A 25368-nucleotide genomic window follows, 5' to 3' on the forward strand; every position below is an offset into this window, starting at 1 on the left:
ATGCAAACATTACGAAACACACAGATTCGTCCAAAGCTGACGGCTTGTGCAAGTGTCTTTTTTTGAGAGAACTTGATTGTGATGCACGATGTGTTTAGTTTAAATGGATGGTTCACTGTGCCATCATTTACTCACACTCATGTTGTTCCAATCCTTTCTGTTACGAAACACAATAGAAAATATTTTGAAAAATTTTTCATTTTTTGTCCCCATGCACTGACATTTTTTCTCAGGTTCGACGCAAGGGTGAGTAAATGGTAATAGTTTTTTTTAGCATTCTGTTCCTTTAAGATGCATAGTTGTACTGTTTTTAACTTGCCACTCCAATTTTAAATATTTAACGCCGGTGGTGGGATGCTCATAAAACAGTTTGCAATACAATTCCTCAACAACTTCTCTCTGAAGACCAATTTAAAGTGGATGAATTAAAAAACGCAACTTTTTCAAAATAATTTTTTTTTACTATGCAACAGCTACAACATTGCAAGCTAATAGATATGCTAATTAAAGCCATGCCAATTAAAACCTTACTCTAAAGGCCCATTCATACCAAAAACGATAACTGTAGCGATAACTAGATTAACATCCAGATTAACCACCAACGGACGATAGCGTTCTGTTTATTATAAGAGCGTGCTCCAGTTTTTTCATCTGCCGCTTTAAATCAAGCTCTTTAAAGTTGAGTGGATTCTGACTGGATGTCAGGGTTTTTAATAATTTACTAACTGGAAAAAAAAAATTCTTAAAATGATTCCAATGATACTCTGTGTCGGTATCGTTATAGTTGAGTTGTGGACAATTCTCATAAAACTATTTTATGATTATTAAAACTTTACAGTTATCATTATAGTTATTGTTGTTTGTGTGAACAGGCTGCTAAAAATATCAATACTAAAAATACAGGAAAAATCATGAGAAATAAGTCAACTCCACTAATCGATTAGTTGGTTGTTGGACAATTAATCGATTAGTCAGCCTTCCTTGCTAGACAAGTAGGTTATTTCTTTCTTTAGTTTCTTTCTTTTGCCTTTCATACAGCTTCTTTCTTATTGAGTTTCTTTCTCTTTTGAAGTGTGAAGTCTTGTAAATTACAGGGAGGATGTGTGGTGTGTCGAGAGCCGCCTCTCTCTCTCTCCGATTAAACCATCACACTCAGGCTCTCTTTAATCTTCTGCAGGCCAAACCACCATCCTGCTTTTGTTGATGCTAATTCAAAACTCATGTAGAATCTCTCAGATATCCGAGATATTACCATACATGTAATTATAGCATGTATTTCTGGTTTGGTCTGCTGGTAATGCGCAAGATCAGGGATTATTTGCATGAAAGAAAACCTTGGCATGAAATAGACGCATAAAGCTCAACTAAAATGTTTGCACTCTGATATAGTGCACTGAATGTACAAATACTGTATTCGGTAAGTGTTTCCATGATTCGCCAGAAGTGGAAAACTACAGATTGCAGTGTAATTGTGGGCAAAGCCAAAAGTGCACACATGACTGTGCTGGAAGTGATTACAGTTGAGTTCATCTCCAAGTCAGGGAGATGATGTTTAAGAGAGCAAGCATTTAGCAGTTTGCAGCATGCACAAATTTTATCACTCTCTCTCAGCAGTACGAGTGAGTTTTTTTTTTTTTTTTTTTACCATCGTCAGCATTTAGTATGGCAAAAAAAGAAACATTCACAACTGTGAAGTGTTAGTGAGACACCCAGTCACACACTTTTTCACACACATTTAGCTACCCAAATGGAGACTTGCAATTGATGATATTATTTTTATATACAGCTAATTATATTGTAAGCTTTCACAATTAGAATAGCTGGAGACAAAAAGAAAGTGCACTAACTGTATTGAATGTGACTTTTAAAATTATACTTTAAAAAAACTATACTTGCAATGTTATTTAAATAGATAATTTAAATTTACAATAATGTAAAGCATTAGGTGTGCTCAGGCAGTGATGGGCTTTGTGAAATCTTTTGTCCTGCTGTAAAAAATTTAACTTATTTTTAAGTGTTCAGTAACATACGTGATTATAATTTTAACTGTAGTGTGTTATTTGACATTATATATAAAGCCAATAAATGTATTAAATTAGAATTTCATCATTACAAATGTGCAATTACAAATATATTTAATCACATGACATGCAAGTTTTAATAGAAATTACATTAAAGTATAGATTTGGTTTTAAAGATTTACCATAAATGCTTGTCAGTATATTTGGTAATAAACTTTAACCACTTTTCAAAGACAATAGAAGACATTATGAAATTAAGATCCCATAATCTCTACTTAATTATGTCAAAATGCTCTAATATTCAGCTGATTGCATTTAATATCAATTTAAAGTATAATATATACTCTGAAGTATACATCTTTTTCACAAGTTTCCAACACTTTGTAGACACACATTAACACATTGTGAAGTGTAGCCTTCTCAAATTTGACAGGAAACACATGGTAGTGCTTCTACAATAGGCAGCAATGTTTTGACTGGGCATTTCCCCAATTAGCGTAGCCGCTAGGCCAGACGTGACTCAAGTTTTGTAGTTTGCAATCACTCTGTGTGACCATTTAGATGAGATTTGTATGGTTTTAACACTTCATGGTTTACCTCAAAGTCATACGCAGACATGCGTTTGATGTCGTAGCGCTCTTGGCTGTTTATTTGAGAATTTGGCTGCAATTGGATGTGATTTTCTGCCAGATTGTTGCAGTGTTTCCTTGATTTGTAGCGTAATGGTTCTAATGAGATTGCGATTAGCCGCAGCGTTTTTGCGCAAGCAATTTTCCTTTAACATGAAACATACTGTGTGGCGCTAATGTTAAAGACAGTGACTTATAGGAGTGATTTGGGTTAATCACTCTCTCTCTTAAGCTACAGGATCAACATTTGTCATTCAGCAATCTTCTACCACAAATTTAAAAGCTGGTCTGACATCATTGCCAGCTTGTAAGTGTTCCCTTCTAAGACAGCAGCTGTTTTGGTTTAGCCTAAGTGCCACTCCTAAATTAGCGTGGCTTATGTGTTTTCTCATTTCCTTCATGGGCTTTCAATCATGTGTTGATCTTTAGCTTTTGGTTTGATGTTTTTTATGAGTGATGAGAGAATGTTTTAATTGTATTTAATGTGCTCAGCGTTAATTATTATTTTTCATTTCCAAACCACAAATAGATTCACTGTGTGAAGTTGTAAATGCCATTTTTGAAGATGCAATGGCATTATTTAACAGGCCCAGTTTTCTTCCCTGCATAAATGTATTTCCTTTTTAAACAGGAAGTTTGAAGTAGCCAATAGAGTTTATAATGTCACAGCCATGAGCCATGATTTGCTAGTAAGTTGTTATTAGGGGTGGGACATTCTTATTCTAGAGAGCATCTGATTGGATGAAAATCTTGATGAAAAATGAGTCATGACATTTGATCAGTTTTTCAGTTTTTTTTTGTTTTGTTTTTGTAGTATCAATGAGATACATTTATTTTATTCCAAGTAAAAATGAATTTTTATAAATAATATAGTCAATTACTATGATTTTGTACTGCATAATGATCGCATTATGGTAATACTATGGTATTCTTTGAAGTATCTTGAAAAACCATTATAAATAGCATAATAAACTAATATGGTAATTCTATAATTTAATTTTTCTTCCTGTTCACCCCTGCTTGAATTGTTGTGTTTACAAAGACTTATCTTAGCTCTTTGCAGAAAGTTAAACAAGACCAATCATGGTTGTTTTTTTTAATGGTTGCTCTTCCCAGGTCAGTGTGCCGAGAGTTCTCCAGGCTCGGGCTCCGAGATCCCAGCTGTTGCCATGGATCCCAGCAGCTGGAGCGGCAGTGAAAGTGCCGGCGAGGATATCGAGAGGATGAGCGACTCGGCCGATAAGCCCATGGACAACGACGCTGAGGGTGTGTGGAGTCCTGACATTGAGCAGAGTTTCCAGGAGGCCCTGGCCATCTACCCACCCTGCGGACGACGGAAAATCATCCTGTCTGATGAGGGGAAAATGTATGGTGAGTTGAAAAAACTGCTTGAGTTCACACAAACCAGACCAGCTTTTCAAGTTTGAATTGAACCAACCAAATGAGCTCAACTTTGAAATCAAATTGACTTTAAATATAGAGGTTTTACAAACAGACCTACGTATTTTGACTAGCTATGTAACATTATGACTGCTGTTGCAGCTTGTTTTGACTGCTCGCAATCGTGAGTTGTTTGTTGAGGTTGGCGGGGAACAGGCTCATCAGAAAGTTCTCAGGGAAGTTGTTAGTTGTTTGTCCTCAGGGTGAGACGATGAGGTCCGTCGGGCCTCTGAAACTGGAAAAACGGGACTCCAGCGGGCCAGGCGGTGGAGCAGGCTGGCTGTCCTGGGTTCTGTTGTAAAGTCAGCGTGAACCATTAGTTAGGAGCAGATGGTCGTGCGGCTGACACCAGCTGCGCTCCCAATTCCCCCCCACCTCATTCCCCAAAGCTTCCCCCCTCCCCTCCACGCCTCCCTCAAACTCCCGGCTGGGCTGATGTCATGGAAAGAGGGAATACTGATTTTCTTTTCTCTTAGGATATTGAACATGCTCTTGGCCTTGTCCACAATGAAGCCTCCTCACACTGCTTGGACTTGTATCCAGCTGTCTTTATTAGGTACAACTCGGAAACCAAACCAGATGCATGATGGAAAACGTGGACAAGCTTATAAATCATAAAAGCGCTGCTATTTCTAAAGTTTTTTTTTCATGGTTGCAGCCCGCCTGGGGATGCAGGTTCGAATCCAACTTGCCGTTTCCTTTGCGTTTTTCCAATTTCCTTTTCTTTTAAAACATTTATGTTAATGCAATTGGCACACACTTTTATCCAAAGCGACTCACATTGCATTCAAGGTGTTTAAGTCATGCATTCACTGGGAATCGAACCCACAACCTTGATGTTGCAAGCACCATGCTATACTGTTCCTTTGAAACCTTTCCTTTGAAATCCTTGGTGAAACTTTACAATAAGGGTCTCCGCCCAATGCCTTGTGGGCAGTGTGCCGACGTATTGCGCAATTGCACTACAAGCGTCCCGAGTTCGAATCCTGACTTGAGAACCTTTCCAAATAAATAATAATACATTAGGCTACATTAATAAATAGTTGCTCATTGTTAGTGTTTTAACTAATATTAACAAATTGAACCTTATTAAAAAAGTTAAATGCCAAAAAAGGACATTTCTTTCCCAACAGACACCTGTTTGTTCCCATGACCACAGTAGTTTTTTTCTTCAGGCATTTCCTTCTAAATAAATTGGCTGGTGTTCGTGGGGGGTTTCTTGGGTCGCTGAGGCAAACCTGTCACCTCCTACGCTGCTGTCCGTGTAGCATTCCTTAGCCTCGCACTTGCCATCACCTTCGTTATTTCATCGTCCATAGCAACTGAGATTTAATTTATCTGCACGTACCTATCACAGACCCATACAAGTCAAGATCCCGGTCCCCAGTCCTGTCGCTCTCCAGGTCTGCCAGCGCCGTGTGGTTAATTAGCAGCCATCCCTATAGCAACCGCCTTTCATTTCAAAACAATATGTAATTTTTTTCCTTGTGTCGTGGCTCAGCTTATCTCACTGTTTACCTGAGGGGCTCTTTAGCCTCAGAGAGGCACAAGAACTGGACTCGAGACAAAGAGTTCAAGTTTTTTGCTATATATGGTACAAAGCGCTGTGGCAGCTGCCATGTGGTTTCACAGGTGAACAAAACACTTGTTTTTCCCACAAATCTTTTCTTTCTTCTGTTTTTTTTAGTGTAAATTTAACTGTTTGTTGCATGATATTTATCTTTTTTTTCTCCTTTGTGAGATTAGTGCCCTCTCTGTCGACTCTGATATCACAAACCATTTGGCTCTGCTTTGCTAGTACTTATTTCAGGCAGAGAAAGCATGCCATAAGTAGATTTGACAGTCCCCCGCTGGGTTCGATGAAAGAAAGATCTAATCACACTGGTTTCACATCTGAGGGGATATACTGTGAGGACTTAACATAATCTTAGCCAATTAATATTTCTCAAGTGATTTATATTCCAGAATCCATATCCACCTGCACTTAAGAAATGTATTGTATCGTTTGCAAGCACAACATACTTGGCCATTCTGTGGTCGTATATATATTTTAGTAAAATGACTGTCTTTGCGAGTGAAAGCAAACAGCTGAGAAAGAAATATATATTGGATCCGGGAAGCTCTTAAAGTGACAGCAGTATAATATTCCTGCTGTCTGTCATTTATGTTAATCAAACACTGCTATTGGTTAACTTTAACTTTTGTAACTTTTTAATAAGAAGAAAAATATATTTAATTTACACAGTGAAGAATATGTAGTATTTTTATTAATTTGATGACTTTATACATTGTATGTAGCATTTCTTGTTTATTTGTTCTACTGTAGTTTTTTGTCCTGTTGCTTATAGTTAGTTTCTTATTCTTATTTAATCGCTGACAGTTAGTGAGCTTGAGTTTTTTTAGGCTAGTATTAGTTAGTTTTTTGTGATATTGACACTGGTGGCAAGAACTATGAAATTGCTATGGGCACAAAAAATGTTTTATATTATAAGGACCCAATTTAAAGCAAAAATAACTATATCGTGATATAGATATCATTATTGTGGAATACAATTACTCATATCGTGATATAAGATATTGGTCAAATCACCCACCCTAGTCAATAGTCTCTTTCTTCTTGTATAATAAAATTATTTGATCGTAAATTATCATGTTGTGTATTTATTTATTTTTTTATATATATATTTTTTGTATTATTTTATAAGTAGCCACACTGTTTATTGCCATTAATTTGTTATGTGTGGACCTATTTTCATTCTGAAAATGTCATTTTTGAAGTATTTACTGTCAGACAAGCACATTTAGCATATGTTTTTATGACTTATAATTTGAAATTTATGTAAATCTGCTTTAAGATGTTTAGCGTATGTTTGTAAATAAGTAAAAAACCTGAAATTAATGCTATTCAGTTGCTGCACTCTTTGAGGGGTATTTCAGTGCCGTATTTGTGCTTGCTGGGTGTGTTAAAGTGCAAAATACCTTTTATTTCATTTAATTTAAAGGACATTTTGTGTGCAGCTCTATTCATGCAAACAGAGCCTGATTCGTTCCTAATTTTACCTTACAGCACCATGTCTTTCTGCATTTCATAATGGCAAATTGTGAGTGTAAAATTATGAATAGACTGGTGTGCTCAGGCAGTGATGGGCTTTGTGAAATATAATGTGTGCCTCGGAGGATTGGAAATACTGTGATTTTAAGCTGTGTCTTTAACAATGGGATAACAGACCCGCTCTGAGACTCTAGTGCCAGTTTGGGCTATATCACGTTCCCCAGGGGAAACTCGTGGTTATGGGAGTTATCGTCATTCTGTTCTGGCTAACTAGTATGCCGTTGAGTCTCTGCCATCAGCAGAAGTACATGAAAAGGCGATCCAAAATCACAAAACAAGCCCCCACTCTTTTCTTAAGGTATTTTTTGTTTATTTTCAGAGATGAAAGACAAGCAATGGACATACACATTCATTTAAATCAATGAAAAATCTGATTATACTTTTAGCCTTTTTGCCTCTCTTTTTATTTATACGAACTAACAATTTTAATGAATATATTGGGGTTAGTAAAGTCCAGTAGTTTTAGAATAAAATAAATAAATAATACATTTATTTTTTTTATTTACTTATCATTAATTGATTAATTATATATTTTATTATTATTAATATTATTATTTATAATCAGTTATATAATGGTACTGTTTATGTTTGTTTGTTTTTTTGTTTAGTTTTTTAATGATGATTATTTAGTTATGGAACAAATCGCATGTTTAATGTAAACACCCCCTAATAAAGTGTCCAACTGATGTGAATAAAACTACCTAAAAACAAACCTAATTATTTAGGATTTCCTTAAAACAGATTGGTCAACTAAAACTAGTTGTTCTGGCCATAAACCAGCTGATTTTGCAAATCTGTGGTTTCGCACCTCCCAAATAGGCGAACGTAAAGTTAAGGAGAAAACAATCAATGTTGCGAGCCAGATTCAAATTCATGTTGCCCACGTCAGCACCACAGCTCAAAAAAATTATGATGATTTTTGATTGAACAGTACACTTTCATAACCAAAAAATATGTTATTGTCATATTAGATTTTATCTCTTGTGATTTGAAAATCATTATTAAAATAGTTTTAAAATAAGTGAGATGGTGTTACTGAAAATTATAGCTGTAATACACCCATAAGTGCTTACTCACTGCGCTTAAACATCTGATTATGTTTTAAACCTTTACAAAATCCCAGTTCTGAATGACAAAGCGCCACACCTCCACCTACGGGTATGTTTAGAGTCACACAGAAGACTTTCTTACATAATAATAAATGAGCAGGAAGCTTGTCAGTGTGAGATGTGGTTCGATGGAAAAGGAGGGACTCAGGTGGGAAACAGGTGTTATCTGAAAGAAGTGTTTGCAGAATCAAACAGGACATTGCTTTTGTGTTTAGGGCTGTATTGTGCTCCAGAGGAGGTCCCTGGATGTGGGGCGTTTTTAAAAAAGTCTTCACTTTTCAAGGTCTACGAAAGAACTATGTATATTCCCACTTTAAACCTGCGCTTTTCTTCTTTTGTGTTGCATAAAATGGGGCCGTGGAGCAATTTTCCCCATTTTCTTTCCCAGAGGTACAGAGTTTAATCATGTTTCTCAAGGGACGGCGTGTGAATTTGAAAAAGGGGCTTAGTGCAAGGAGCTACGGACTCCCGGAAGACCGTATGGACACAAGAAATGAGTCCTGTCTGAAGCGCATTAATGTTCTCATTTGGCTTTGATAGGTGTGAGAGGCCTGGATGTTACCTCACCGAGAGCCAGTTAGGAGACAGGACACAGCATGCTTCATCCTCACACCTCTTAACTGTTTGAGACGGATGAGTGATTGAAACAGACACTGATATCATGTTACAGAGAGTCCTTGAGCCGCATAATACACATTATTGTTGCTCAGTGGGAGCTGTAAAAAAACAAACAAAAAAAAAACCTTTTGTTCATCATTAGTGTATTTTATTCTTTTCTGCACTGAAAATCTTTTTTTTTTTTTTTTAACTGGTCATGTTTTTGTATGTGAAGCATGAATGATTTTTGAGGTCTTTTGAAATATTTTGACTTATTTGTTGTCAGTTAAGATTTTTGATGTCTTTTGACTAGAATTGTTTTCATTTATTTTAAAGTTATTTTATAGATGCATATTTTATTTTATTTTATTTTAGTAATGAGTGGGATTCGGGGGTGATGTCTTTTGACTAGATAGTTTATTATTATTATTTTCTTTATTAGTAGTATTTATTATTATTATTATTATTATTTTGTAACTTGAACAGCCTGTGATGTCATCCAAAGAGGAATGTTTTTTTTAGAGCTGCATATTTTATTTTATATTTTATTTTAATTTCATTTATTTAAAAGCTGCTTTATAGATATATTCTATTTTTTAATTGTAATTTTTTTTTATTTTAGCAAAATGAGCGAGATTTGGGGGTGATGTCTTTTGACTAGAATTTATTATGATTTTAAAATACAATTTAATTTTTTTTATTATTATTGTATATATTATTATATTTTCATTATTAGTATTTACTGTTATTATTATTATTATTATTTTGAAACTTGAACAGCCTCTGTGATGTCATCCAAAGAGGAAAGTTGTTTTATAGATGCATATTTTATTTTATTTTATTTTTGTTTATTTATAATAATACTGGTATTAGTAATAAAATACTACTACTATTAATAATAATAATAATTTTATTTTTGCAGCATTTACTGTGAGATAATATTATCATGAGCATCTTGTGTGTAAATGAACACAGTGCTACGCTTCACTCTGAAACATTTGTTTACTCAGAAATGTATTTAATTATATTGCAGCTTTTGCGATTTGACAGTCAGAATATTGATGATATGACAATAAAGCAATGTTTCCCTAGGCTTTTTAAAAAACATTTTTTAGTGGCAGTTACTGTAAAACTGTATGATGGTGATGGTGGAAAAAGTTGCTTGTGAACAAGACTTCAACTCCAAAATATTTTGTGCTGTTGCTACAAATGCAAAAGGGCTCTTAAAAATAGAATAATTGAGACCATACATCTTATTTTGGTAAGTGATCATCATCACATTTAAATACACATTAGCTCAGTTAGTGTGCCTTTGTTATACAAGTTTCTCTCTTCAATCTAAAAGTCATTTGGTTGTCAAGTTTACCTTGGCAGATAAACAAACTCAATTTATAGCTCACCTTTCATGAAGTTTGCAGACAGTAACTTTATCAAGCAAAACAAAATGAGGGAGAAAGTGAGATAAGGCCCTTTCACACCGCAGGAACCTTTTCATAGTACCCGAACTAATTGTGGAACTACCCACTTTTTGGCGTGTTCGCACCGCGGGAACTAGGAACTGTTTTAGTTCCCGGAACTCCGTTTGGAGGAACTAATTAGCTCCTGCTTCAGAGTAGAAAACTAAAGTTCTAAAACAGTTCCATAGGAACTATCGTGACGTAAGTGTACGCCGATTGGCTAAACGCGTATGAAAACGCCCTCACCCGCCATGATTTAAAACGCTGTGTAAACACATACTGTGTAAACATCGCATCAACTTATATTTCGCAAGAATGGAGAACAGCGATAGATGGACGGACGCTGAAGTGCAGGCACTTTTGAACATTTTGAACTCTTTTCCAATCTTTCAATCGCTTGATGTATAAGTTACGTCGACATTCCATGTCCATTATTGTGAACCCCGCAAGACACAACAACAACACAGCTCCGATCACAGCGTCCTCCATCCTCCTGTTGTTAACGTTGTTCTTCTTTGTTTTCGTTGTTGAACGCGCACAAATGACGTCGCTGTCGACCAGCTTACGTCACTTATTAGTACCCACTGTCGGTGCGAATGCAACCCTTTAAATGGTAACGTTACTTGGAAATAGTTCGCGCAAAATCGTCTCAGTACTTTAGTACTGTACTTTTAGTTCTGGAACTAAAGCGGTGCGAAAGGGATTATAGAGTTTGAGAGGGAGAGAGCGAGAGGTCATTTGGGGTTGTTTGGATTTTCCATGTGTGATTTCCAGCAGGCTGGTGTGATGTTTCCAGCCAGCGCACCATGTTAGGACACAGTCAGACAAGCACACTTGCTCTCACTTGCATGTCCACACACACACACACACACTCTCTCTCTCTCTCTCTCACTCTCTCTCTCTCTCTCTCTCTCTCTCTCTCTCTTTTACGCACACACAGGAAGCATGCTTAATTGCTCCCATTAAAGAAAACAGCTCCAAACTGAGTCCTTCCACTCTGTGTTTCCAGTTTCTTTTCTATCGCAGGAAGAGGAGCTTTCAGCGTTCTAGAGCTCTTTCAGTACTGGACTTTCATACGTATACACACTTTCACGGCTTTTAACATCAAGCCCTGTCCTACTTGCTGTGCTTCCTTCTGTTTGACAGTGAAACATCCAGAATCCGTTTTCAGTGCACCCCCCAGTTACCTTGTTGTTTTATTACTAAATAGCCATTTAGTTTAGTTATTTATGTGACTGCATGTAATTTCTGTCTCTACATGGGTTGTAATATGTGTTTACTGCTCTCTGTATCGCGCACGATGGAGTTCCGTTGATAAACTACATTTTATTTATTTATTTTTAATAAAAGCTTACAAAGAGAAGCATTTCTTTGATAAACTGCATTTTAATTTCATTTTATTTTTATAAAAGCTTACAAAGAGAAACTTTTTCTTGATAAACTGCATTTTGTTTTATTTTATTTTTATAAAAGCGTACAAAGTAGAGCATTTCTTTGATAAAATGCATTTATTTTATTTTATTTTTACAAAACTTTACAAAGAGAAACATTGCTTTGATAAACTGCTTTTTATTTTATTTTATTTTATTTTTTATAAAAGCCAAGCAAAGCATTTTCTTGATAAACTGCACACAAAAAGACCAGAAACATGTAATAAAAAAATTAATTTTCATTTTCACTTCAAATTTGGTTCTAAAGAATGTTCATGCTGAATTTTGTAACTTGTCATTATAGTAATAATAATAATAATAACTAATAAGTAATATTATTTTGCCCTTTTAAAGGTTAAACTTTATTCTTAAATTTTATAGTGGTTGGTTCAACTTTTGTTGTTTTTAAATGTGCTTTAGGAATAAAGTTTGACCTGAAAAGTCATAGTGGTGTCCGGGCTTACTGAATATATTTGATTTTTACCTTATTGTTTTCAAGTTTATCAAGTATAATTTTGGTCCATCTGATCATGTCCGTGACTTTCCTCTCAGAACTGATTTCTCTAAATAATCGTAGCGGTTTTGGCGGGATGAGGGGTGTGGGGGGTGTCCACTGGAAAAGAAAAGACTGTCCGTCACGGTCTCTTGCCATCTGGCCTTGAATTTCCTCTCAGACCCTCCCTCTGAAAATGGTTTGCGGACGGAGGGGTGTCATCGTGTTACGGGCTCTACCCGTCACAGAGGACAGCTGGCTAACTCTAATCAGATGGTAGCAGGCGTGTGTGTGTGTGAATGGCTTTATCTGGCCGCACCCCTCGGTCCTGCTCTCAGGGAAACACCTGCATTGAGCTTGCAGATCGTATCAGTCTAAGCTGACTGACTCCCAGAGAGGGGATTGTTCAGACCACCATCTGCTTTTGGAGGCTGACCTTTACTTATAACCATATGGCATTTTGTCGTTCCTCACTGTTCATGCTCGTGCACTAAATGAGCAGGTAGATGCGTCTGTTAGCGTGACTGGACAGTCAAGTCAGAATACCTTGATTTGTCAGAATCAGACCTCTGTGTGTGTAAGCTGTGTATTTATATCATAGTTGTTCAGAAAGAAGTTCTCTGAATTTAGATGGCTGAGGTGATGGTTTTGGGACATTTTATTTTTGTGGGGAAAATATTATGGTGCATAGTTGTTAACTGATCTGTCACATATATCTGTTTTCAGTTACACATAAAAATCTAATCGTAATTTAATAAATATAAATGATACCATAATCATTAAATAGTTATTATAAAACATTTTATGTCTATAAAATATATTTAGTTTATTTAATTTAGTTTATTTGTATTATTACTAAATTTAATTTTTTTGTATATGATAATAACAATTAACTGTAGTTTTTTATTATTACATTTATTATTGTTGATGTATTATACATAATCATTAAATATTAAATAGCTATTATAGCACATTTTATTTTCATAAATTAATTATTAAATTAAATTGAGTTTTTTATATGATAAAACAATTAACTGATATATTATTATTATTATTGTTGTTGTTGTTGTTGTTGATGTTTTATGCCATAATCAATAAATATTAAATAGTTATTATAACGCATTTTATGTTCGTAAAATATAATATTATTAATTTAGTTTATTTTTATATCTATTAAATTAAATTTAGTTTTTAGATGTTAATAACAATTAACTATATTTTTATTATTATTACAATCATTGTTGTTTTTGTTGTTGTTATTTAATGTCACGAAAGACTACATAAACTTTCTATAATAATAAAAACAACAACAATGAATATATTTTTATTGTTATTATTATTTACTGTCACAAAAATGCTAAATACAAGTAAACAATGACAAAAATACAGAAATATACAATTCTTATATAACAATATAAATTAGAGATGCTTTTAAAATTTTGATGCAAAATGCCTGTTTCAAGATTTTAATATTATTGAAAATTATATCTATAATCATTCTATTCTGTTCTTTATTGTTGTGTTCTGTTGCTTAAAATATAATGTAAACCTACTGATAAATTATCGATCTCTATGATGCCCATGGAAATCAGCTATGAATATTGCTCAGAATATAGTCTCAGTTTGGACTCGTCATTCCTTAGTCATGGACCTCCTGCAGAAAGTCTTTGTACTGTTAGTTTAGGCCATTGTGATTCTAATAGCAGCCTGAGACCTCAGAGTCATCCATCAGAGCCATTGTCCCAGAGATTCAGGGTTTCTGTCCTGCCCTGAGACCAACACCCCGATACTTGTGGGTCATTTCAAATGCACAAAGATTTGTGAGGTGAACCAAATGGTTTTATCCAATGTCATCACTTTTCTGAGAGTTATTTTAGTTGACAAGATGATTGCCATATCATGAACTTGAGTGAGTGAGCCACGTGTCTCAGCTTCTGACGTCACCCAAAAATGAAACTTCTGTCATCACTTAAGCCACTCGGTACACACCAAGCCGACGGTCGGCCGTCGGGAAGTTTTTGTTCGTCGGTCGACTAAGTTTTCTCAGTGTGTTCCGCGCCGTCGGCTGAAGTTGGTCCTTGTCGGCTTTCTTCCAACTGATTTGACATGTTGAATCGGTGTCGGAGCTCGTCGGTCAGTCGGGCCATATGATCGTTCTGATTGGCTGTTCAACCAGTGCGTGAGAAAGGTGCAGAACGGACGTGCTACTTGGCCGTCTGGTGTACAGCGTCGGCTTGTTGTGTCAGGGCAACTTTAGACCCAGCCGCTGCCGACGTGAGCCGACCCCGCAGTCTGCTTTCGTCGCCACTAGTTCATCGGCGTCGGCTTGCTGTGTACCGGGCTTTACCCTCATGTCATTTCAAACCAACTTTTCTTTTCCTACAGGTCACAAAAGAAAGATTTTGTAGACTGCCATCAATGTTTTAAAGTTTCAAAAAGGACACAAAAACATGAAGCATTCTCACTATATAAAACATGCACTATATTCCAAGTTTTCTGAAGCCATATGATAGATTTGTGTGAGAAACATAGCAAAATGTAAGACATACAGGTTTGCAATGACATGAGAGTGAGTAAATGCTGACAGAAATCTCATTTTGACTCAGTTGTCCCTGTTAGACATTGAAGAATTCAGGTTTGGATATCACGGCATAAATCATATGCTTTCATTTAGTTTGCTGGAAGAGACTGATGGCAGAGAAAGCTGTCAGCGCTCAATGATTGACGAGCCCCATTTTTGGCGGCATCTTTCCCCTCTGAAGACACGCTGAGGTTAACCCTGCGTCAGTGTGAGGTCCATTTATCAGCTCGCTTTTAATTGCAAACAGTGGGTGTTCTTCAGAGCTGCTTTACTTTATGCTGATCAAGCTGAAATTGTAATTTGATGACCTTTAACCCACCACATCCTCGGTGGCTTTTGTGGCCTGCCCTCCACCAGCATAACATCAACACTTTTGTAATGCCACTATAAAGGAATGCCATCGACCCCCTCGCTGGGTTTTTTTTTTTACTGCTAATTCCAGTGCATCCGGTAAACCTCATCTTGTACTGTTCTTGGTCAGAGACTCAACTGCAAGTGTTTCTCAACCCTGTGTTTGCTCTTAACATTTTTGTCATCACTCATTTTAAATGATTCACTGTTGTTGAGTGAGTCATCACCAAACCTGAACAAATTTCTGAGAGAACAATATTGCTGAGTCATCAGATGATTCAGATGTCCTGTTATTGGTGGATTGTCAGCCATATATATATTATATTATTCATTAAATTAATTATAATTTATATATTATATAGTTACATATAATTAATATGACACATAATAAAACATTACCATGTATAATATAAAATGCTAAATGTACTTTAAATATATACAATTAGTGTAATATTAATGTATTAATAAACTATATATATTATATAATGTAAAAACTGTGTACAAATAGTGTGTGTGTGTGTATGTGTGTATATATATATATAAAATATGTTATGTATTATATAATTACTATTGTAATATTAATATTAATTATTTATTAACTAATACATTTTTATTTATTATTGTTTAATAATAAGATTGATGATGATGATTATTATTACTTTCTTTTTAACATTTTTATATTAGTTATAATATTAATATAATTTATATGTAATTAAAAATATATGCATTTCCATTTTGTGTTAATAATAATAAATAGTAATAATAAACAATAACATAGTGTATATATACTGTAAATACTGTATGTATGTGCGTGTGTGTGTGTGTGTGTGTGTGTGTGTGTGTGTATGTATATATATATAATACTGTCAACGATTAATTTTCAACTCATTTTCTACAGGGTTCAGGTCAGAGGACTGGAATGGCCAGCAGAAGCTTGGTTTTGTGCTCAGTGACCCATTTTTGTGTTGTTTTTGAGGTTTGTGTTTGGATTATTGTCCGGTTGGAAGATCCAAACATGGCCCATTATAAGACTTCCAACAGAGTCAGTCACTTATTGATTTTTTATCTGTTGGTATTTGATAGAATCCATAATGCCATGTGTCTAAACAAGACGTCCAGGACCTCCAGCAGAAATATAGGCCCACAACATCAAAAATACAGCAGTATATTTCATTGTACACATGGGGTACTTTTTATCCCTGTGTTCACCAAACCCATCTTGAGTGTTTGCTGCTAAAAAGCAATTTTTTAGTTTCATCTGACCATAGAAGCCAGTCCCATTTGAAGTTCCAGTCGTGTCTGATAACTGAATATGCTGGAGTTTGTTTTTGGATGACCGAGGAGAATTTTTCTTGAAACCCTCCCAAACAACTTGTGTTGTAGGTGCTGTTTTCTGACCCCGAGACTCAACTATTTTCTGCAATTCTCCAGCTGTGGTCCTTGGAGAGTCTTTAGCCACTCAAACTCTCCTTCTCACCGTGCATTAGGATGATATAGACACACGTCCTCTTCCAGGCAGTTTCGTAACATTTTATGTTGATTGGAAATTCTTAATTATTGCCCTGATGGTGGAAATGGGAATTTTCACTGCTCTAGCTCTTTTCTTAATGCCACTTCACTAATTTGTGAAGCTCAATTATCTTTTGCTGCACATCAGAAATATATTCTTTGGTTTTTCTCATTGTGATGCATGATTAAGGGAATTTGGGCTTTGTTTTCCCTACTATTTATATTTCTGTGAAACAGGAAGCCATGGCTGGATAATTTCATGTTCATAATCACCCTGTAGTGCTCAAAAATGTGAATATGAATGAGTGAGTATCTATATTTCATAGATATTTTACTCATAAGAATTTTTAGGGGTGCCAATAATTGTGTTGTGTATTAGAGAAAAACATTTATTTCATAATGATATTTTCCCCCATTTTAATTCTTATTATCCAATGAAAGGTTAGATTTTTTAAATAAAAGATCAAAAGGATTAACAATGCAGATTAATTTTCACAGCCTTCTTTAAACATATTTACCAAGGGTGCTGATATTTTTGGCCATGACTGTGTGTGTGTGTATATATATATATATATATATATATAGTAAAGAATTAAATAAATCTAATTTTATAATACATACACACACACACACACACACACACACAAAAACAATATATATATATATATATATATATATATATAAAACAAAAAATTCTCATACTATCACCAGGGAGTGTTGAGTAATAATCAGCTGAGATTCAGTAATTCTGTGATGATGGTGTTGTTTATCTGATCTCTTGTTGAGAGTCAGCTAGTCTCTTTGATTAGTTTATGCTTTGGTTTGTCTACCAAACTCCACAGGGGAGACTCTCAAAACTCAGCACTCGTCGACAGGCTCTCTCACTCTCTCTTTCTCTGTCCTTGTAAGTCCCCTTTCTCTCTGGAGGTTGTTTTGCAGGTTTGCCAAGTCCAGCTGAGCATGTTTTCAAGTGACTGAAAAGAATGAATTATGCAGCAGTAAGCATGCTTACAGCTGGCCGTTTGGAGTGTCTTTGATCTGAGAGCGGAGTGTGCATGAATGCCCGCATTGTGAGCGTACAGAGCGTGTGTGTGAGTGAGTGAGTGAGTGAGTGAGTGTGTGTGTGTGTGTGTGTGTACACGCGTGTTTGTGTTTGGAAGAATAGGGAGGCCCAGGTCTGGGTTAGAAGAGATTACACTGCAGGCACGTTGGGTAAAGGCTAGCTGGAGAAAATACCCTGATGCTGTTTGTTGGCTGACGGTCAGATATTGTCCTTAAAGGACTAGTTCAAAATGAAATCATCTACTCACCTTCATGACGTTCCAACATGTCTTTTTTCCATGAAACACAGAAGATGTTTTGTGGAAGATTCACACAGCTGTTTTCCATATAATGAAAATACATTGTGACTAGAGACTGTCAAGCTTCTAAAAGCACTATAAGCTCAGTAGTTCATATCCACAATATATTTTCATAGCTCCATCTTTCAAGTGTTCTTAAATTCTGTTTCATAGGATTAAGGAGGAATAGACAATAAATTTATGCACTGAAAACTTTGCCTTTGCCATCTCATTTAAATTGCATTTTTAATGTTAATATAGTGCAATTCATATTTTTTAAATAAATTAATAAAAAAAATTTATATATTTTTTAAATTATACTAATGACATTTAATTAAAAATAATTTAATTTAATTTAATTTAGATTAGTTTACTGTGAGTTGTAGGACAGTGACTGGCTAATGTTACACTGATAATCTTGTCATATCAGTGCTAATTTACTGTGATTAAATATGTTTAAAAAAAAACATTTAATTCAATATGTGAGGAATAGACAATAAAGTTGTTATGCACTGATAATCTTTGCCTCTGCCATATCATGTAAATTGCATTTTATTAGTGTTAATTTAGTGCAATTTATCATTTTTAAAATGAACTAATGAAATTTAACTTAAACATAATTTTGATTAATTTTTTAATTAATTTTTTAATTAATTTTTAATTTAATATGAATTACTTTGAGTTGTAGAACAGTGAGGCTAATGTTAAATGATATGAAAATATAACGGTAACACTTTACAATAAGGTTCATTAGTTAACTACATTAGTTAACATGAACTAATAATGAACTGCACTTATACAGCGTTTATTAATCTTTGTTAATGTTAATTTCAACATTTAATAATACATTATTAAAATCTTGTTAACATTAGGTAATGCACTGTGAACTAACATGAACTAACAATGAACATCTGTATTTTTATTAACTAACGTTAGCGACGATTAGTAAATACAGTAACAAATGTATTGCTCATGGTTAGTTCATGTTAGTTAATACATTTACTAATGTTTAACTAATGAACCTTATTGTAAAGTGTTACCAATATAACAAAGGATATTTTGACTTCAGAGCCACTTTTAGTCTATTCAATGATTTACACGTCTGCCATAATATTGTAACATTGTATTTGAATTATCTTCATCCTTTATCATTTGGTATAACCATTAATTGTGTTTATTATATATAAAAAAATAATTAATCTGGATAATTAAAAGCTTGAATCGATTGACAGATCTAGTTTGTGTTGTATAACAGTTAAGCTAATTTTTCATGTATGTATTTTTCTTTGTGAATATATTATTATTCATGTATGTATTTAATATGCATTTATAGTCGCCACTACTGGTGTAATGGTGTAACCTTAAATGTGACCCTGGACCACAAAACCAGTCTTAAGTCGCTGGGGTGTATTTGAAGCAATAGCCAAAACTACATTGTATGGGTCAAAATTATTGATTTTTCTTTTATGCCAAAAATCATTAGGATATTAAGTAAATATCATCTTCCATGAAGATATTTTGTACATTTCTTACCGTAAATATATCAAAACTTCATTTTTGATTACTAATATGCATTGCTAAGGACTTCATTTGGACAATTTTAAAGTACGGTAGATTTTCTCAATATTTAGATTTTTTTGCACCCTCAGATTCCAGATTTTCAAATAGTTGTATCTTGGCCAGATATTGTCCGATCCTAACAAACCATACATCAAGCTTATTTATTCAGCTTTCAGATGATGTATAAATCTCAATTTTGAAAAATTGACACTTAAGACTGGTTTTGTGGTCCTGGGTCACAAATACTGAAGTTTTGTAGCAAACTAAAGCAAAACAATGAATCAATTCACTTAAATAATTTGTTTAAACAATGTAAATAAAGGTTATATAATGTTACTGTCTATTAACAAGTATTTCTTTATTTTCTTTTACAGGTCGTAACGAATTAATCGCCAGATACATCAAACTCAGAACGGGAAAGACACGGACGAGAAAGCAGGTTAGCAGAGCTGCTTCAAGTTCTGAGCGTGACATGAAATAAATAATGCTGCTTATAGAGGCTTTTTCCAGTAAACTCACATTGTGATGAGCCAGACTTTGTTTATGGCTTCATCCAAACGTTGTCTGGCTGGCTTACTGCCTTCCCTAGTTACCAAAGCGCTCTTCACTGAGTGGACACCTGTTGCTTTGTGCTCTCAATTCAGTGCAAAGCTTTACAATTTTACCGTAAAGTCAGTTTGACTTAAAAACAGAATTTTTAACTAATTAAATAGCCGATCACTTTCTTTCTTTCTTGTTGCTGAACAAATAATGTGAAAGGTTGTGTTGGATGTTCTGTTTGTAATTAAAGTGCATGTTTTTGTGGCTAATGGCAGGGGGCCTTTCATCTCCATGGTTACAAAATGCTCCTTTTGTGTTTGTGTGTGTGTGCGACCAGGTCTCCAGTCATATCCAGGTTCTTGCCCGGAGGAAATCCAGAGAATTTCACTCCAAGCTAAAGGTACATGCCAATCTTGTGTTTGACACAGTCCGTGTGTGTGTGTATGTGTGTAGTTTCTCAGGCCATATCCATACTGAACTGTGTGTGTGTGTGTGTGTGTGTGTGTGTGTACGAGTGCCCTGCTGTTTGGCTGTCTGTAACCTAGATTTGCTGCTTGTGACTGGGCTGCTTAGTATGCAGTCAACTGGCTAACTTCTTTTCTTCTGCATGTTTGTCCGTTTCCTTCCTGCTTTGCACAAAAGTGTGTTTGTTTTGGAAAGGCGTCACATGCACACCGAAATATTTAATGTGTGATATACGGGTTGACTTGAGTAAAGTTGTTCAAGGACAGTCACACAATTTAAAATGCAGTGTGAAAGTCAAAGCAGGCGTGCCACCTTTAGACATTATTCAGTATGTGAGTACCTCTCCAGTTGCAAATTTTTATTTTTTTGTCTACATGTAGGTTCAGGTCACTGGTATTGATTACTGTACATGTGACCCTTGACCACAACACCAGTCATAAGTAGCATGGGTATATTTGTAGCAATAGCCAACAATACATTGTATGCGTCAAAATTATCTATTTTTTCTTTTATGCCAAAAATCTATGGAATATTAGATAAAGATCATGTTCCATAAAGATATTTAGTCAATTTCCTACTGTAAATACATCAAAGCTTAATTTTTGATTAGTAATATGCATTGCTAAGAACTTCATTTGGAAAACTTTAAAGGTGATTTTCTCAATATTTCGATTTTTTTGCGCCCTCAGATTCCAGATTTTCAAATAGTTGTATCTTGGACAAATATTGTCCGATCCTAACAAACCATACATCAAAAAATAAATCAATAAATCTAAATTTCACAAAACTGACCCTTGATTTTGTGGTCCAGGGTCACATATATACACTACCATTCAAGGAAGTTTCTTAAGCTCAGAGGGGGAGCATAAAAATACAGTAACAGTTATATTGTTGAATATTACTATAATTTGAAAGAAATCCTTTCTATTTAAATACATTTTAAAATGTAATTTATTCCAGTGATGGCAAAGCTGAATTTTCAGCATCGTTACTTCAGTGTCACATGATCCTTCAGAAATCATTCTTATGTGATAATAATTTCTTATTATCAATGTTGAAAACAGTTGTGCTGCTTAATATTTTGTGAAAACCATGATTCATTTTAATCAGGGATCTTCTGTTCTAGAAAGTTCATTCAAACATTTTTTTTCTGAATTATTCTATTCTAGAAGGATCAGAAGAACAACATTTATTTGAAATTTATAAATGTCTTTACTGTCACTTTAAAACAATTAAAGCACCTTTGCTGAATAAAAGCGTTCATTTATTTTAAAAAGCAACACTTTAATATTGTATTAAAATAATAATTCTAAATTGTCATATACAACATAATGTATAGTGGTGTGTAGATGCTGATGTTGTCATTGGTTGACCTGAGGAGAGCAAAGGATCGTGCTTTTGAGCAGCTGTGGCATCTGGTGGTTAAACAGCAAATAACAGTCCACTGACAAAACCTCGGTTTAGTTTTTCTCTCTTTTTTCTTATTTATTTTGGTGCTTTTTCCAGGGAATTGGTTACTCATTTTAATTGGCAGCGTCTATGATGATACAAAAGGCTCTTCTTTTAAGCATATGCGCTCTAGTACTTGTCAGCCTGCTTGACCACAATGTAACATTTATCAGACAGTCTGACTGACTGCTGCTTTCATGCGCCGCAGCTGACTGCTTGCATTTATACAGCATTTCTTACAAAAACAGAGCTCACATTCTTCACACAAGGCCTGTTTATTCACATAAGTTTGTCTATTAGCATGAACAGTAAATGAGAGAGCCTATTAATCACCACACAACAAAAAGTATAAAGTCAAAACTAACAACATAATTTACATGCCGTGCATTCTAGAAACTCACAACCCTTTAACAAACCTAGTTATGGCAACATTTGAGGGATATTGCTGGTCTGAAGTATTCGTAGATTTAAAGTAATTCACTTTTTTTTTTACACTTTGCATTTTCGGATTCAAAGGTCAGTGGCAAAACTATTATCCCATTTAGCTTGAATTGTAGAGCAGTTTAAATGGGCCTTATCTGCTTTTTCATAGCGTCAGGTTTTAACGAGACAAATTCATTTAAGGAAATGATGAGATCCTTTGCCCTTGAGCCAGGGTTAGATTTTATTTCATCTAATAAAATAAATGAGGTTTTATAACAGTAGCAGAGCAGGAGCTAAATCTTCTCTGTGGTGTGTGTCGTTGAAGGACCAGACCGTGAAGAATGATGCGATCAACAGGATGGCGGCCATGTCTTCAGCGCAGATCGTCTCGGCCACGGCCATCCACAGCCGGCTGGGGCTCGTGGGACTCCCTCGACCCACCTTGCCTGGGGCGACAGGGGTAAGAGACCGCTTTAAAACCATTAGTCTCCCATGCGTTGGTATTGTTTTACACTATAACACTGCAATACATTTTACTCCGTTTCTAGATTTGGCAAGTGTCAACAGGGCAGCCTGGTTCCTCTCAAGAGTAAGTGTATATAACGTAACTAACTTGAATACAGTATACATGGACAGATTAAAACCTGTACAAACAACTTGTGAATTAAAAATGACACCTTGTGATAATCACCTCTCTTGTTCCTCAGTGTGAAGCCGTTCACACAGCAGAGTTACCCCATCCAGACGGCCACAGCCATAGCAGGTGTATATACTCATTGTTAACATATGCCTTTGATACTTTTATGAAGATGTAAGTTTGCATAAACCTACTTAGATTTTGCATATTTTTAAAAGAATAATTCTGGTTCTTATATTTGCTTGGATAAGCCACTCAAAACTGTTGCTTTGAATTAAAACAGCTACTATTGTTTGTTGTTTATTAATGTATAATAATGCATTTATTAATAGTTTAATAAAATGATATTAATAATTTATAATATAATTGTGTTTATAATATGCATTTAAAAAATGACATTTATTTATTTTTAAAATATTTTAATTTAAAAATGTAATGCATTAAAAGAGAAAATAAGAAAAAAAAAAGTTTAATTATTGAATTAATATTTATATTATTAATGTATAGTTATGATCCAGTACTCATCCAAAAGTGGGCCTCACTCCCTCAAGTGCGTGTGTGTGTGTGTGTGTGTGTATGCATACACACACACAATAATATTAATATAATAAAAATAACATAATACAATAAAGTGAACATTACGTTATGGCAAAATTATTAATTATTAAATTAATATTTATATTGTATGATTTTATTTATAGCTAATAAATAAATCAAATTATTTTAATGATATCATATTAATACAATGTGATGTAATATGTGAAAGAATTCTTAAATTCTTAAACGTATATTAGTAATGTATAATATAAGTTTGTTTCTATATTATATAAATAAAATGTATATTATACTATCTTATATTTATTAATATTTATTAATCTTATAATATATAAATATATTGTGTATACTATTATGTTATATCATTTAATGTAAGAAGTACATTACGTGGTGTATCATTATCAATAAAAAATAGTATATATAATTTATATATTATAGTAGTATGTAATATATTATATTCAGTATATTTATTCTATTTAAATTATTCTTAATGGCTCTTGTCGTATTGCTTTAATACATTACTTATGTTTTGAAATGCTGTGTTTGTGTGTAGCTTACGAGTCCCCCACACCCCTGGCAGCCGCAGCGCCAGCGTGGCACGGCCGCTCCATCGGTACCTCTAAACTGCGGCTGGTGGAGTTCTCCTCCTTCCTGGAGCATCAGCGGGACCCAGATTCAGTGAGTCAGCACACGTACCCACAACCACTGCAGAGAAGAGCAGCCTTGACCTGCTTTAGCAGCCGCAGCGCCACATCTTCACTACTGAAGACCTACATTTTTGCATACGACAAGCACCTTTCAGCAGCTCTGCAATTTTTATTACTTTATAAACATTATAAAATATTGTTGTATTTATATAAAATATATATATGTGTGTGTGTGTGTGTGTGTATATATATATATATATATATATATATATTAGTGCTGTCAAACGATTAATCATGATTAATTGCATCCAAAATAAAAGTTTTTGTTTACATAATATATGTATGTGTACTGTGTATATTTATTATGTATATATAAATACACACACATAAGAGTATATATTTTTTAAATATTTACATGTATATACATTTATATTATTATATTTTATATTATTCATAAATATATTTAATAGATAAACAACATATTTTCTTAAATATATACATGCATGCGTTTGTATTTATATACATAATGTACACGGTACACACACATATAAACGATTAATCGTTTGACAGCACATAAGTATATGTAAGAAATAATAATATAATAAATAATACAGAAATATGCATTTTTATTTATTAATTTAATTTATTGCATAAATACAATTTTACCTAATCAGACTTATTAACAGCTTATGTTGATTATAAACTACTTTGAATCTAAATGAAAGGATCAGTTTTAGTATTATTGCATGATTTTATTTGCATATTGTTGGTGTTGGTGAGAGATTGCTGATGATTTAGCATTTAGCCTTGGATCATGGACCTTGTGCGATGCTTTAGAGAAATGCAAATCCACTGACACCAGCTGCAGGGCAGTGGGCTCTTATTAGAGATGGTCATGATGACCGAGGTCACATCCTGTCTTTTTCCTGATCCACTGATAATAATGCAAACCAACACAACCTCACATCTCCACCAAACTCATTTGGAGTTCAAAACCAAATGAAGCGCTAAACTAAAAAAGAT

At 34.5% G+C, this 25368-nt stretch overlaps 1 protein-coding gene across 2 annotated transcripts in view; it reads left to right on the forward strand.

Moving 5' to 3' along the window:
* Positions 1-25368, forward strand: part of tead1a (TEA domain family member 1a) — a 40418-nt gene that overhangs the window by 9314 nt on the left and 5736 nt on the right. For both annotated transcript variants that reach the window (XM_058768057.1, XM_058768056.1), the window contains exons 3-9: positions 3767-4021; positions 20004-20068; positions 20507-20569; positions 22832-22966; positions 23055-23095; positions 23214-23269; positions 24252-24376. In XM_058768057.1, coding sequence (XP_058624040.1) covers positions 3820-4021; positions 20004-20068; positions 20507-20569; positions 22832-22966; positions 23055-23095; positions 23214-23269; positions 24252-24376 — 687 coding nt within the window. In that variant the 5' untranslated portion in view covers positions 3767-3819. The remainder of the gene's footprint in view (positions 1-3766; positions 4022-20003; positions 20069-20506; positions 20570-22831; positions 22967-23054; positions 23096-23213; positions 23270-24251; positions 24377-25368) is intronic.

Source organism: Onychostoma macrolepis, chromosome 25 (genome assembly GCF_012432095.1).
Source record: "Onychostoma macrolepis isolate SWU-2019 chromosome 25, ASM1243209v1, whole genome shotgun sequence".
Classification (NCBI taxonomy): Eukaryota; Metazoa; Chordata; class Actinopteri; order Cypriniformes; family Cyprinidae; genus Onychostoma; species Onychostoma macrolepis.